General features: G+C 33.6%; 1 protein-coding gene and 1 long non-coding RNA gene across 3 annotated transcripts; one reads left to right on the forward strand and one right to left on the reverse strand.

The window, feature by feature from the left end:
* The first annotated feature begins 5037 nt into the window (after positions 1–5037).
* On the forward strand, positions 5038–6801 carry LOC132172994 (uncharacterized). 2 transcript variants are annotated; one of them, XR_009439219.1, is made up of 4 exons: positions 5038–5270; positions 6041–6197; positions 6308–6436; positions 6512–6801. It is a non-coding gene; the product is annotated as an uncharacterized LOC132172994 (long non-coding RNA). The 2 variants fall into 2 exon arrangements; XR_009439220.1 differs by lacking the exon at positions 6308–6436.
* Positions 6802–9915: 3114 nt separating this feature from the next.
* LOC132171146 (polygalacturonase QRT3-like) lies at positions 9916–12869 on the reverse strand. Its single transcript, XM_059582387.1, has 4 exons — positions 12412–12869; positions 11985–12221; positions 10854–11310; positions 9916–10759 (listed from the first exon to the last, which is right to left on the reverse strand). Exons 1-4 carry the CDS (start codon positions 12637–12639, stop codon positions 10152–10154), a joined length of 1530 nt encoding a protein of 509 aa, XP_059438370.1. The 5' UTR covers positions 12640–12869; the 3' UTR covers positions 9916–10151.
* Between the last annotated feature and the right edge of the window lie 4386 nt (positions 12870–17255).

Raw genomic sequence — 17255 nt, forward strand, 5'->3', positions numbered from 1 at the left:
TTTGAATGGAAAAGAGAATGGGTGATTAGTCAGGAATGCTTCCGAATACAAGGTTGGAAGCAGCTCTTCTAACTACACAATGAACGGTCCAGATGAACAATTAGAAAATTTCCAATCAACCCCTTAATGGGAGGGGATCCTGATCCATATATATATAAAGCATCAATTATGTAATTATAGCTGTGTTGGATTAGAATTTTCTCTGGTTTATTTAAACCGGAGAATATATAGTTAATTATATTGAAGAAATATTTTTGTTACTTAAAAAGTTAAAAGACAAAAATACCCCCAAAATATAACTAACTGATTTTTTCGAGTTCAAATGAATTGGAGCTTGAATGAACTAGATCCTCTCAGGTTAATAAACAAGAGAATATTTAATTAATTATATTTAAGGGGACAAAATTACCTCTCAAATATAACTAACTGAATATTCTCTAATTCAAATGAAATAGAAAAAATCTTAACTCAAGCTTAAAACCATACTGCAATTGCCACTCCAAATTGCAACAGAATTAAATTTTTTTAAACAAAAAAAAAATTACAAAAAGAAAAATACCAACAAAAAGGTGTTTTCTTTTTCTTTCTTTTTTTTTTTGGTAGTTACAACTTACAAAAGACGAAATTTGCTCACGGATCAAAGACCGGACAATTGCATTTTTTTATTTTTTTTTAACAAACTGCTTTGTAGAGAACAAACAAACAAAAGCCCTCACTAAGAGGGAGAAGGGGGTGGATATTTGCCGCCACAAATGGGGATGGAAAGAGGGGGGAGAAAACAAATGTGAGAATGTAGTCTAAGATAACTTTTGTCGGTGTTGTCGCGGCCCAATATGCCACATGATTGGTGCACTTCTGTAAATTTTTTTAGCTTCCAAATAGAGAAAGCTGGGAGAAGGGAAACCCTCTACATTATTAGCTCGGTCTCAAATCCCTAAACTCACAATGATACTTGGGTTACCAACTGCCCAAAGTTTACTCATATTTGCACGAACGGATTCCTTGTCATTAAACTCTTTGGCTTTATTGGGTAATGGCCTTATGAAGGGACGGAATCAGAAATTATTATGGGCAGGGCTAGGGGCCAAAAAAATTTGCTACTAGGGGCCAATACCTTATAATTTTATTTTTATTTTTTTTACCTTAAAAAAAAAAAAATTATTATGGGCAGGGCCATGGCCTATGCCAGTCTCTCCCTCCCTCCGTCCCTGCCCTTATGGCTTTTAGTTTTTTTTTAACAAAAATTGATTGATACAAAGAAAAAAAAAAAGTAAAAATGATTGATATGAAAAAGTAAAAAAAAATTGTTTAGTAATAATTTTTATTTATTTAAATAATAGTAAAAAGTAATTAATGTGATATAAAAAAATAAAAATGTTGAAAGTTGAATTTTTGAGAAATAGCATCGGACCAATTTTTGGCTAAACAGATGGCTCAAAATAAAATAAAATAAAGAACCCATTAGATAATTGTTATGTTATGACCAGCTATATGTCTTAATGTGGTAAGATGCCTCGTCTCTAAAGAATTAAAGATTGTCTTTCAAACTTTCCATTGATTGTGGGCATAAATTTTCAACAAATTAATTTGGCCTCTAAAAGTGACATGTTTTCTTTAATATGTAATAATTACATGTATTTTAATAGCGTATACTTTTTACATATTTTTTTAATAGCTTAAATGACGTATGTCGTTTTAGAAGTTAGTTCTTTTAGAGTTAAAATTTATGTCCTTAATTTGTATCCCTTGCAAAGATCCCTCCATAGTTTTTTTTTGTAGCCTCCCTTTTTGACACGCCACGATTTTAATGAATTGTATTTGTAATGTTGGTTGTTTTAGTCTACTATCTCATCTAAAAATAAATAAAATAAAGGGGTAATTACCTTTTCCTCCCATCTACTATAACGTATTATTATTTTATCCCCATAAACTGACAACCCTACTGCCCGACCCTATCAAACTATCATTTGTGTCCAAAACCCCCTTCCATCAATCAAAGACATTAACTCAGATAGTCAACTCGTCACTTTGCCCCTATAAACTACAATGCATTATCACTTTGATCGTTTGAGTTAACGCGAGTTAACTTCTTTGAAATATCATGAAAATCGTTTCCAAAGAAAATGGCAATTGCAATATTACAGAAGGATTTGGCTTAGCTAGCTAGTAGTTTTTTTTTTGTAAAGGTCTTTATTTAGTTTTAACTTTTTTATTAAAAAAATTAAATTAAATATAAATTGTAGCTTAGTTTTTGAGATTGTGTTCACATATATATATATATATATATATATATATATATATATATATATATTTTTCTAACCTTTTTGGAATTAAAATCAACTTTGAAACGAGGGTGTTGGGCAGTAATGTATGCAGATGATTCACTTCATTTCCTATTCCATAGAAAGAATCCGAATTTGGATGGCTTCTTTGAAATTTAATGGGATTGAAGAATGTTAGGATGCATTCTAGTGTCTCATGATCAAAGGAGCACCTAATTGTTTCTTTCATTCCATTGTCTAGCAGAAGTTTTGATGAGCTCTACCATGTTGGATCAAATGTTGTGGAGGGACAAAATAATTAACACAAGAAGCTTTATTATAAAACACTAATACTCATCACCCCAAAATTACTACTTTTTAACTCACAGAAACACTTGCTTACCTCCTCACTAACAACACTCACTTTTCCCACAAATGTTACTTGATTCCTAACAATTATATTTGAGTTGATAGCAATTTAGTCAGTAAAAGTGAAAAAATCCTTATAAAATCTACATGTCTAAACAAATAGGGGGCAACCCAAAATTTATTAGACAAATGAGCTTTATATTAACTCTTTTATGTTTACTGTCTAAATTATTCAAGCAAAAGTGTTAGGAATTTCTATCTCTATCCCCAAATGTGGTTAAAAAAAACTCTCATCATAAAGTCATTACTTAAGACATTTCTTTTGTATTGTGACACCCACTGACCCACATACCACAAATATTCTTCTATGACATGCACATACCACTTAAAATCATTTTTTTTTTCTTTTCTTTCTATTTTGCATTTCTCTTTTTTTCAACACAAACTCAAACAGATTTATTTTATTCTTCATCTTCTTTAGATATTATTTTCTAATATTTTTAATTCATTTTTTCCACTTCTTACTCTTGCTCGCTCACCACATACCCCCTCCCTTGATTTTTCTTCTCACCCAAATCCCCTTTATTTGTCTTCCACATCAAGAGAAATCACAGCAAATCTCTCCTCCCTCACTGCACAACTCACCATAGCCACCACCACTACAAGCAATATGGTCTTTAGTGACCAAACAAATAGTGGCGACACCAAAGTCGCCGCTATTGAGGGGTTATTAGATGACTGACCATTAGCAGCGACTTGCATGTCGCCGCTAATAGTGTACACTAAGTACCAAAAAAAATCAGTATTTAGCAACAACCCAAATAGTGGCAACAATAGTCGCCGCTATTGACACTCATCAGCAGCGACTTTAGGGTCTCCACTAATAAGATTCAACGCTATTGATGGGAAAATAGAGGCGACCACTAGAGTCACCGTTGATGAGAGGTTAATAGCGGCGACTCTAGAGTAGCCGCTATTTACCAAAAAAAAAATTTAAAGGGCATTAGCTGCAACCTAAAGTCACCGCTATTTGGTTCCAACAATGGCGACTCTGGGGTCTCCACTATATACAAGAGAAAAATGAAAAAAAAAATGGAAATTAAAAGGGCATTAGTGACAACCTAAAGTCGCCGCTATTTGGTCCCAATAGCGGCGACTCTGGAATTGCCGCTATCTACAAAGAGGAAAAAAACAAAAAAACAACAACAACAACAACAACATAAATTTAAAAGGCATTAAGTCGCTACTATTTGGTCCAAGCAGCAATGACTATGTAATGTCGCCGCTAACGATGGGTCAAGTCGCTGCTATTTACAAGAGAAAAAATAAATAAATAAATTTTGGGGTGATGCTATTGACCCTACATGTATAATAGAAAAAAGTTATTTCCCAAAAATTTACTTCCGATAATATGTCATTATTTCTTTTATATTAATTATTGTTGAATTTTTTGTTTTTATTTTTCTATTTTCTTTTCTTATTTTATATAAAATAAATAAATAAATATTTATTTATTTATTTTAAATAAAACAAATTTTCCTATTAAATTAAAATGCTTAGAAAAATTAATTTTTTTTATATTATTATTGAAGTTTTCTATATCTTATTCTTATTTAAATGTTTGATTGATCGTGATAGGATCAAATGTACAATCAAACATCCGATCGAACATCTAATCGATCCTAATGAATTAGTTCGATTGATCGTGATAGAATCAAATGTTCGATTGAACATCCGATTAATTCTAGTGAATTAGCTCGATTGATCGTGATAGGATTAAATGATCGATCAAACATCCGATCGATCTTAGTGAATTAGTTTGATTGATCATGATAAGATCAAATGATCGATTAAACATTTGATCGAACATCCGATTGATCCTACTGAATTAGTTCAATTGATCGTGATAAGATCAAATGTTCAATTGAACGTCCGATCAATCTTAGTGAATTAATTCGATTGATTACAATAGGATGAAATGATCGATCAAATATCCAATTAATCCTAATAAATTAGTTCTATTGATCGTGATAGGATCAAATGTTCGATTGAACATCTGATCGATCTTAATAAATTAATTCGATTAATCGTGATAGGATCAAATAATTGATCATATCATGAATTAGTTCGATTGATCGTGATAGGATCAAATGATCGATCGAACATCCAACCGATCGTAGTGAATTAGTTTGATTGATCGTGATAGGATCAAATGATCGATTAATTAATTATAAAAAATATCACTTGAATTATTTTTTTTCTTAAAATGTCTTTTATACCCTTATAATTATTATAGAATTTCAAACTTACCTTATAGCGGCAACGAGCCTCATTAGCGGCGACTGCTATTGAATGCCAAATGGCGCGGTTTCTGAAATTTTCAAACAAAAAATTTCAGAAACCGCGTGAAGACACCAAAATCCCTTGTTTTTTTCCCCAAACCCTCAAAAACCACCAAAATCCCTCAAATTTTCCCCTCTCCCTCTCCCAGGATCCTAACACCCCCCTCTCACTCACTCCCTCATCACTCTCCCTCTCTCTCTCTCTCTCTCTCTCACTCAGTTCTCTCTCCCTCACTCCAGCGCACGTTTCTCTCTCTCTCTCTGGCGCACTCAACTCTCTCCGGCGCACCTCTCTCTGGTACGTACTCGATCTCTCTCCACTCACTCTCCCTCACTTGTTCATTCTGGGCCACTCTATGAAAAGGATAGACAAACATTGTTATTTTGGTCATGTAAATAAATTTTAAGACAACAATTATTTGTTGATTGCTCAATACCGATTATTTAGGTCATATGAGTCTTTTTTTTCCTGCTGGGTTTGGGGTCGCAAGCTCCCATTTGGGGTCGCAAGCTCCCAAATCTTCGGTATTATTGTTCTTGGTGAATCTTTTTATGCAGTGCGTTCATTGTGGATTATGTGTATGCAGTTCAGGAGATGGGGAGAAAAAGAAAATTGAAAGGTTATTTAGTTGGTCTGGTTGTCTTGCACCAATTTTTTAAATTGTGCATGCTTCTTCTTCTTCTTCTTCTGTTTTTTCGGGTTTAGGTTGTTTTTGAGTAATTGTTATTGATAATGAAGCTTGCTATTAAGGTTTTCAGAGGGGATTTTGATTGTGGGTGAGTTTATAATAATTGGCCTCTGTGGCTAGGAAAGTAACGTTCTTTTGATTGGCAAGTCATTGTAAGAGGAAATCCTGTTTGTTTGGTGAGGTATTAGAGTTAGGATCGTTCTGTCTCTGATAATGCTTGTGTTTACTTGTTTAGAATGGCATTCAAGAATTCTGTCTCTGTCATCATAGTTTTATGTAATATAAACTTTTATTGATGTCTCTATCATCACAGAAAATTTCTGCAGAAGTGTTATTTTGGAGGTCTCCATTTGTTGTGACAAGTGCCTTTGGATTGTAGGTATGCAAATTTTTGGAGGTCTCCAGGTTGTCATTTTTACGGGAGTATGGTTCAAAATTGAAAGAAGGTTATGTAATGTTGAAGCATCTACCAAGGGTTGATTCTGATGTGAAATGTTGGGTGTTACGTTGGTCCAGTTGTTGCCAAAGCAATTAGGGTGAGTGAACTATTTTTGTCTTTACTTCTTCAACGCTTTAATCATTATATCATGTATGGGCTGAGGCTGTATTTGCTTTCCATTTACTACTTGGTAATGTTTTCATTCAGTCCAATGCAATTGCCTTCTGATAGTTCTGGTAATCTATATCCCAAGCCTTTGAACTTTCTTCTGCCAGAGAATTAGATGGTATAAGTAATTGAACCTGCCAGAGGCCAATTTCAAATTTATAAGATTGTGTAAGTCTAAATATATGATTTTTTTTTTTTTTTTTCAATTTGATTCTGATGACAAAAATTTGGAAATGTTGAAAGGCCACTTGTGGAAATCGGAGCATAAAGTTAAGAACCACAAGTAGTGCCGAAGTTAAAGAATGGGTTACAGCAATCAACAATGCTGGTCTAAAATCTCAAGAGAGTTGGTGCCATTCTCAACGTTTTGATTCCTATGCTCCCCAGAGAGGTTTGATAGAAGATGGAAGCCAGGCTCAATGGTTTATAGATGGGAAGCGGCCTTTGAAGTAATTGCTTCTTCAATAGAAAATGCAAAATTAGAGGTGTTTTTTTTTTTTTAACACATAATATATACAACTCATGCCAGTGTCTATTCCTTTTGACTGAAAGACTGAAAATTGTATGCAGATATTCATTACTGAGTGGTGGCTTTGCTATAATGGTACTTTGTTTTAAATTTATTTTGAGTATTCATTGTTTGATTTTATTTTTCCCCAAGCTCCATTAATGGCTCTAATCAATTTGGGGCTTTTTTATTATTATTATATATATATATATATATATATATATAATAAAAGCTTATTTTATTTTATTTTTATTTAATTTGCTCATATCATTAGCAGTGACTCTTGGTCCCCGCTATTAATCTTTTTTCATTTTTTCATTTTCTCATATTATTAGCGGCGACCTCAAAGTCCCCACTAATGATAGTATAATAGCATCGACTCTTGATTGTTGCCATTGATTTTTTATTTATATATTTTTTAAAAAAATTTCATATCATATAAAATTTGAAAAAAAACTTTATCAAGACGACGAGGTGGCATGAAATGAGGAGTAAAGAAGTTACCGAAAGAATCTTCAGTTGCAAGAAGGTTATGACTTGCTAGTTGCTATATATGAATCTTTGAAAGAAGGGTAAAGCTTAACAGCACGCCGGGCATGCTTAGGCGCTTAGCACGTTGGCGTGCTGTGAATCACGTCCCAAGAAAGAAAGATCGAGTCAAAAGGGGAATGCAAGGTGGCGTGAGATGTGTGGTGGAGGTAAGCAAAAGTTGAAAACTTTCTGTCGTTTAGCTTACTAGTCCATGAGTATGTGGTGTGGACCTTTAGAAGCCAAAAAATAAGGTGACACACCTTAGCCTTTACCTTTACTCTTTCAAAAATCACATCATAAATGGAAAAAAAAAAAAAAAAATGAACAAGATTTCAGCGAAAAGTAAAATCTTATTAATTTATTTATGGGCTTTTGATTCATTATCTTAAGTTCAACTAATTGGGCCAACATGTTTAAGGGTTTGTTTGAGTGTGCGTTTGAAGGGTTTAAAAGTGCGTTTAATACTTAAAAAATCATTTTAAAGAAAAAAGTACCAATTTGGCAAAAAAATTGAAAGTGCTTTTAAGGGTTTAAAAAACTTAAAAATAGTCAAAACACACTTTTAGAAAAAACTTAAAAATAAAACTTTTGTCAAAAAGTGTTTTTTGACTTAAAAACTTTATTTTTCAAACACGTTCTCAAACATACTCTAAGCTTTTTACTAACCTGAGAAATTGATTGCCAATCGTCACGTTCAATCTAAACTCAATTGATCCATCTGTTAAGAGCCTGTTTGAAAGCTTAAAATTTAGCATGTTTAGTAAAAACAAAATTTAAAGGCACTTATTTGACCTTTTTATTTTAAAAATGGTAAAAACACATTTTTGGCAAAAACTTAAAAAATAAAGCTTTTGTCAAAAAGTATTTTTTGACTTAAAAGTTCTATTTCTCTAACACAATATCAAATATGCTCTTAAGTCTTTGAGTAATGATAAACATAGTTCTTAACATAACTTTTAAAATTATTATTAGATTTGAAATAAATCACTATTAAATTTTGATTTAATGATAATTTTAAAAATCATATTTAAGAATGTGAAAGCGAAAGTGTATAGCATTGTATCTTCCGATTTCTTTTTCTAGGGTGGTTGTATTTGTTGACCTTACTAAAGCCACCTACTTGGATTTGGGAAATTCAGTTACCAAGACAAATTAAATTTCATTTTAATTTCTCTAGGTAGGTTTTCAACTTGAGTAGTCTCACCAACTCTAACAGCATGGATGATGACTAACCCCCCCAACCAATAATATCCAAAGAGTACTTTAACTTTCAATTTCAACGTACGTACCCTTTGACCTTTCCCCATTTACCTCTAAATTTGTTCATCTCTAAACTACTTTCTTTCTTCCCCAACCTATCATCAAGAAAATGTTTTGGAAATTAATGAACTTTCATGAAGACCTTCTAGATCCCCACAAAAAAATATTTTGAATTTTCTAGTCTGCTGATGGGCTGAGTTCAGGTTTGGACTAATCTTGATAGAATTTGAAACTTTTATCTTTCTGTACAATTTCATGACCAATTTAATATTATCAAGGGCACATGTCCCTTGGGGATATGGGTAGAGTTGATATAGGTATTAAGTGCAAATCCTTTAAAGGTTTCTAAAATAATAAGGGTACGTTTGGTTTGTAAAATGAGTATTCTATTAGGAAAATGAATAGATATTAGAAGTATTATTGGGAATAGCTATTAAAGGGTGCATCGAATGATTATTTTATTTTATTTATATAATACCTAAGCAAACCCGAAATTAGCAAGTTTTATATCTTATGGTATCTGTTTTCAACTTAAAATTTGAAACTTGAAGGAATTATTGTAAATTGATTGGTACTTTTAACTGACCCGAGCACCTCCAATAAAAGAATTTAGCTAAATCCCTACTCCAAAAGACTCTAGCTCTTCAAAAAAAAAATTAAACCAACATAATTCTATAGTGACTCTTTAATAATTGAGAGCCAATATATATAGCACTCTCTTGTATTTTTTTTTATTCATTTTATTCTTTCTCCATTTTAGAAGGGGGGTTTGGTTTTTGGCCTCTCGTAGTTGTACATGGAGGGCGTAAGGAGAGATCGAGAAGAATAAGAGAGTTTTATTTTATTTTACTAGGGAGAATGAGGGAAAAATGTGACTATGTGAGACTGGTTTTATTTGTTTTGTTTTGTTTTTTTTAGAAGAAGGAGAGGAGAATGTGTGAATGGAGAAGAATAAAGAAAAAAAATAAAAAAATAAAAAGATAAAACATTTAAAGATAGTAAAAAAAAAAAAAAATGTTTGTTGGAGATTACTGGAGAGTATTGAAAATGTTATAATATAAATTAAGTTATTAAATTAACTACTTACTATCACATTAAGTTTTTAGGATAAATGATAATTTAATATGATACCAGAGTTGAAAATCTTTATCCGTCACTTCAATTACATATTTCACTTGTAATTTATCATAGTATTGATTAGAGCTGAAGGTCCCAAATTCGAATTTTGTGTATATCAAATAACTCTTCATTTTAATTAAATATTTTACATGTTAAACCTTATTAATTGAAACGGAGTATTTACTAAGAGAAAAAACGCTCTTACACAATCTATTTTCTAAAGGCCAAACATGGTGTACTTTCATATATTTATTTAATTTATATCTATTACACGTTTCCATCATCATCACTACATATTTTTTGCTGTCAAACTATTTTAGATCTTTGTATTTAATTATAAAAAAGTAAAAAATAAAAAATAAAAAATAAAAAGGTTTATCATGAGTAAATGGATCAATCTTCCGACCTATTCACAGTTGGAAATTAGAACTTCTTGATCCCAAAGCTTAGGTCATCACCTTGTACTTATAAACTTGCTACCCCTTGATCTACCATAACAAACACATCCGCCGGAACATCGGTGTCGGTTTGAATCTCAACTCGGTTGCCGGAAACATTCCTCAATGCATGATTCGGGAAGTGGCTTCCGGCAGTGCTTAGCGAATACTGCACGTGCCTAATAAGGTTTGGAAATAGAAGAACCTTATTAAAATCGACGGTCCATGAATTTCCTGTCCCCTTCACAGACCCTCTTGCAACGGTTGCCTTCTTGTTCATCCCATTCACATTGTTCCTATCAATCACAACTTGTTGAATGTCTTTGAAAGACCCTTTGGATTCATCCAACTGAACAATTTCAACTCCTGTGTCATGACCACTAAACATGTTGTCAACGATGTTGACTCCATTGGCAACCCCCTTTATTGATTTTAGAACAATGTTTGCATCACCAAGAAAAAAGCTATTGGAGATATGGAGCTGCACAGGGTCTTCTACAACTATTCCGGTGTAATCCAAGTAAGAATTCACGATCCGGGTTTGCGTCAAACCGGGCATTTTCAGATAAATCCCGGTGCCGCCGAAGCCTGTGGCCTTGTTGTAGCAATGCACCCCAGAAAATATGTTGGCTTGACCTGCGTTTTTAACATAAATTAAATAATTAAATTCATTCATTCTTATCGTTTATAGGAAGGAATAAGTTTTTGGGATACATAATGATTTAATAACCTGAAACTATTATTCCTGTAGCAGCTGAAAAAATCACAACGTCGGTGACAGCATTGTCGTTGCCAATAATGTTTATTGCGGTTCCTGAGAAGTTTCTTTCGCCGGGATCACCACCGGCAGTGATGTGTTGGCCGAGGAAGGAGTTACGGATGTAGGTTTCATGGCCGCCACGGACTAGAATCCCATTGGTGGTGAAATGGGCTAGGTAACAGTTGTCTATGCTAGTCCTAAGTGAGTTAATGACCGCAATGCCCCCACCCCTGTAGTTTGAATCCAACATGAGGTCTTTGAGGGTTATGAACTCATAATAGTAGGATGAGGTGGAGGATAATTCCAGTTCATCCATGGCAGGACTCTCTGTGTTTTCTTCATTAGTAGTGGTCGGTGAAGCAGACAAGTCAATCAAATACCTATCAGCAGGAAAATCGTCCGAGGCAAGCAATGTTCCTCCATGTATCTGTTTCATACAACATCATTCAATTAAATAAGTCATATAATACAATTTATTTTGAATAGGGTCGATAATATTTTACACAATTCGCGAATTCGATACAAACTCGTCAAAAAATTTGCGAATTATAATTAAAAGGTATGACCCATTTAATTAAATGGGTTGAATCTCGTGTCTTAATAGGCAAATACAAATTGCTGCCCGAAATATAATAGTCATGATTTGGTACATTTTGGCCTTTCATAGCACCAAACTTTTTACACATGGAAGATCAAGATTTAGTGTAGATTATATTAGATTTGGCGTTTTGCTTTTCAGAACAACCATGGAGCAATAATGGCCTTTAGATATCTAAAGAAAAGTATTTCCAAAAGGCAGCCGAAAGGAGAACTTTCGTCGTCCTAGCTTGCACAGGATGCGTGTGATGAACACAAACAAACATGTCATAACTGTCACTAGAACCTTGACAAAATCTATTCGTTCTTTCCAAAGTCATGTTTTTGGCTAACTGTTTAGAATAATTTGAACACTCATACAAATACCACGTGAATATGACCATCTTTGTCCCGACACACAAATATAACGTATGAAATTAACAAATTCGATACGTGAACACAAATTATTATGTGGTACGAACAAATATTTAGGAGATATTAAATCAAACATCTTTATAAGCATACCATGAGGTTTCCGACGCCCGTGGCCGGCAATCGAAGGGATTGGCTAATCAGGTAATTGCCACCATCAAGATCAATCCGTGCACCCCCAAGATTTTGTATTTCCTTCATCAATGATCCTGTGGTTGTACCTTTGACTGCATCTGATATTGCTCGAAGGAGTGCCACTGTGCTGTCGCTTTTCCCCGTTGGATCTGCACCGTACGATGTCACATGATAGACGCGTGCACTTTGTGCACCCTGCATCACCACCACCATCATGATCATCAACAAAATCAGTAACATGTACCCAGAATTAGAAACATCATTAGCCAAGAGAAACATAAGGCTCTGTTTTTGTCACATTGTTTTATTGTCCTCTGTTTCTCAGACACCCAAACCAACACTAAAGCATCAGATTTAAACAGAGAGAAACATAAGTTATATTTACCGGTGGTGGCCGTTCATAGCTAGGAGAAGGAGAGGCTGATGGTGGAAGAGGAACAGAATCATGCCGGAAAAAGTTTGCCCTGAAGGCTTGCATTTTTCGAATTTTCTCACGGTAATGGCGATCGGAAAGTTGATCCACCGGAGAATACGCTCCACAGACATGAACAAAAGTAAAACTAGCCAAGGAAAAGAAAAGGAGGAGAGCTTTTCTTCCCATTGTTGCTTCCATCTCCTTCTCTCCTAACTCAAAGAGAGGTTGTTAAGAAAAAAGGATTCCCACTAATATGATGTGATCAGGGAGAAAGAGAGAGGAAGAGACTTGTGGGGCATGAAAAAGGAAGGGGCTATCTAAGATTTGCTAGAAAAATGGCAGAAATTTATACATTATTAGCTCATACACATAACACCCACATCGCTTCCGTTTATGTACGTTTGTTTTCCTACATGACAAGCAACAGGGGAGTTTGCCTCTGGCGTTTGAATGTTTTTGTTTTTTTTTTTTTTCTCTCTGACAGAAAAGTAAGCAGTTACCAACTTCTTACTTTAAGGACCCCTGTAAGTTTGACGTTGTGGAAAAGGAATTTTTACAAAGAAAGGCAAAGGGTATATTTTAGGGAAAAAAAATATATACTCTATACAGGGCCTCCACGCACCGTATTGTAGACATTGACTCATATAGGCAGGGGCGGGGCAGGGCGCCTTCCTCTTCCTTTCGTTTTCTTCTTCTTCTTCTTCTCTTGTCCCTACTGATCTCCCTCCTTTTTTCTTGCCCCCATCTCTTCCTCCTCCTTTCTTCTTCTTCTTCTTCTCTCTTCCATCTCTCTCCTCCAGTCCTCCTCATGCTTCCCCGCTTTTTCTCCTTTTTTTCTCAAACATATTTCTCCTGTCTGGAACCTTTTTTCTCTCTCAAAAGTCTCCCACTTTCCTTCTTTTTTTAGCCTACCACGTGGACAGTAAATTTTTGACATTTCAGCCCTTTTTTTTTTCTTTTTTTTTTTTTTTGTGTTAAAAAAAAAAAAAAAAATCTCCTCTGCCCAATGCAATTTGATAAAGAGTGGACTTATATCAATTAAGGTGAATATGTTTTGTAAAAGTTAAATAAAATAACTCAAAAATAATTACATACTATCAATAGATAATTATATATTAAAAGTAATTAATTGGACCTCCAATATTATTTCAAAGTGTTTGAAACTTTGAAATAACAAAATAATTTATATTGGTCTTTGGTAAATTATAGTATAATATAATATTATTTTATATTAATTAAATATTAGTCTTACATCCCGTCCCTACAATAAGAAGATCTTGGCTCTGCCACTGATTGTAGACCTCCAAAATAATAGTAGGAATGATGATGATGATGATCGGGTAGCTTACAAATGAAGGATTCTTGTAGCATGGCAGTTGGAATTGGTTTGTTTTGATGTGATATCAAGGGACAAGGGGTCCCATTGAATGATGAGAAGCTGAGATTGGCTACAATGGTGGTGATGAGGAGGAAGAAGAAGATCACTGTACAGAGCAGCAGAGTGAAGAGAGGAGAATCGTTTCAGGCTAATTCATTACAGCTCTTTGTCCTTTTGCCTGATTCTTTTTGGAATGTAAACTGTAAATAAAAAGCAGAAAAAACAAAAATGTTAGCTGTAGAGGTGGTAATTTTTACGCTATTCGCGAACTCGACACGAAATTAACGAGTTGAGATTGAGAGATTTGACCCGTTTAATTAAGTGGGTCGGATTAGAGTTGACTTATATATTTTATGTTCATGCCTCAACACAACTTGAACTCGACACGTAACATAAAAACTAGCAATTATTTACACAACCCATGAACCCAATACAAAATTAGGAGTTAAGGTCGAGGAGTTTTACCAGTTTAATTAAATAGATCAAAATAAAGTTGACCTATATAGTTTTATATTCATACATCGACACTTTTTGAATCCAACATTTGGATACGAATTATCACCGGGCAAAAGAAATTAAAAAAAAAAAATGGTTTTTTTATTTTATTTTTTTATGTAAGCAATTTGAAAAGAATGAAATTTTGGTAATTAAAATGAGAAGAAGCATATGCAAGAAGGCAAATAGGCTCAGCATGTACAATTTAGGCTGTAGCCTGTAGGGATCAAGTCGATTAATTAGAACATAAATTGAGACCAACACAAAGTAAAAGGACTCATCTATATTGGTCTAGATGTGGGGCACGATTACTTAATGAAACTACAATTCAATTTCATTATTTTTTAGGGGAGCAAGCTCAACATGATCTACGGCTGAAAATGATTGAGATGGTAATTCCAACATAACGTACCCTGCCATGGATTAAAGCTGCACAATGTTGCACGCAAACATGTACAGCAGTTGGCCTAGAGGTGATAATTTGTGTCGGTACAGAAAAATGGATTTGGATGAGGTTGAGGAATGAGTAATAAGGTAATATAAGTTGCCTTTAAATTGACCAATTTAATTAAATATATTAGACTCTGTTAATTTTGTATTGGGTTTATGTCAAGTTTGTGGATTGTGTTAAAAATTGTCAGCGTTAAATATCATATGTTAGATTCGAATGGTGTCAAGGCACGAGTATAAGACAGTATAAGTGAACTCTAATCAATTCATTTAATCAAACAGGTTAAACCCTTCAACTTCAACTCACTAATTTGTATAAATTAAACGGTAATCACGCTTAATTTTTTATTTTTTATTTTTTTAAAACAACTGTAAATACCCACTTTGTTCACCCAAAAGTCACGGATTTTGGAGCTAGCCAAGGACAGATGACAGATGTATCCTACTGATTTTTTGTCAACTTTTTGAGAAAATAAAAATTGGTGGGGGTATCATCTTTTGTCACTTATATGGAAAGTAAAATCCAATTGCATCACCAAAATATGGTGAAAATTAGGTCATTTGAATATCCAAGCCTTAAAATTTTATTTGCTTTTTATTTACTCTAATTTTTGCAAAATTGGGCATGTTTTTGTTGCAAATGCACCTGTAAAAGGATGAATAAATTCAGCCTAGTGCACTAAGATAAATGCCACAATTGTTAAGGAAGGACAATTATGCAATGTACTGCTTAGTGACCTATTGTGATTGTGATATAATTTTAAAAACTTCATCCTGCTGCATCATTTTCTTTTTCTTTTTTATATATAACAATCATTTTACTTTAAAGTTACTCTTTATATAGGTGGGTTTTTTTTTTTTTTTTTGTAACATATTATATATGGTGGTTGAGTGGAGTAATTGATTGATGAAGATGAAATGAGAAGGTAAGGAATTTTAATGCTTCAATGCTTCATTTAGGTTGCTTTTAGCTGGATCTTGATTCTTGAATAAAAGGGATCACCAGCAATTGCTGATGGGTTTTTTTATTAATCTGGACCGTTGGATGAAATCTCACCATGTGTCCTATTTCAAAAAATATAATAAAATATTATATATATTTTAAAAAATAAATATAAAATAAAATAATAAAAAATTAAAAAATTAATTTAATAATATGGGGTGGCTCACATGGTGAGATTTCATCCAACGGTCTAAATTAATAAAAAAAAACCCATCAACAATTCTCCAGCCATTGCTGGGATCCTGATCCGAATAAAAGTGCTATAAAAAGAATAATAAATAGGTTATTTGTTCACAGCAACTCCACCTAGCCTTTTAAATGTACTTAAAAATAATTTAAAAAAAAAAGAAAAAAAGAAAAGAAAAAAAGCAATAGCCTTTTAAATGTTTTTTGTACAAAGTGGGTGTATATTTAAGATGTGTAGATAGGATTGGGGCAACAATGAGCATATTTAAAACCACATTAAATTCGAATAAATGCACTTGAAGCTCCATTTTCATTGCCAGATTACTTGGCCCTACTGAGAGAGAGGTGATTTCTGGCCGTTGAATCAGTGGAACTGCCCTACTTAAAGTCTAGAATCAGTGGAACTGCCGTACGAAATGGTTTCATCTTTTGGTAACTTTCAATAGACTCTTCGGTTAAATATGTATGTGTAATAATCCCCTCCTTTATCTTTTTTGCTCTGGACAAGTCAAAATATTTAACCCAAAAAGAAAATAATCAAATTTTGACACATTATTGTTTACATAAGAAATAGGAAAAGAAGCATAATCACCCAAATAATTTTGGATGAATTATTTTCGATGAGTAGCTCAATTGGTTAAGAACCACGTTTTATGAAGGGGATGTTACTAATTTGAATCCAACTCTCCCCTTTCCCTCTCTTGACATGTTAAAAAAAAAATGGATGAATTAACGCATCATATTTAAAGTCGTTGCATTAAGAAGTTCATAGTAAACCATTTTAATGTTTTATCAACCAACAATATCTCTCCCATCTGAGAGCTTTTTTTCTTCCATGTTTCCTATTTCTTTTTGTTGTCGCCACTAAGGGTTTGCTTGGATTTGCAATTTCAAAAAGTGTAATTTAAAAATAGTGATTTTAAAATGTGAGATTTGAAAATGTAATTTTTAAAAAAACGCAATTAAGCGTTCTGCAAAATCGTTATTTAACCTTTAAAATTATGCATTTTAAAAAATGCACCACCTTGCTTGCAATTTGAAAACGTAGGTCATAATTTTTTAAAAATGCAATCTCAAACGATCCATTTTCTGCAATTTTGTTTAAAATCTCACTTTTTGGCTATAAATGCCAAACGCACTCCAAGTCTATTATCCTCTTCAACCACCGACATCACCCCTAGTCTCTTCATCCCTCTGCCTTTGCCCGATGCATGCTCCTCATGCACGACCGAACCTATGAGCTTAGCTTAACCCCTTCCATCCTAAGTAGGGGTGCAAAGGCGGGCGGTTTTTAACCGCCCG

Source organism: Corylus avellana, chromosome ca2 (genome assembly GCF_901000735.1).
Source record: "Corylus avellana chromosome ca2, CavTom2PMs-1.0".
NCBI classification, from domain to species: domain Eukaryota; kingdom Viridiplantae; phylum Streptophyta; class Magnoliopsida; order Fagales; family Betulaceae; genus Corylus; species Corylus avellana.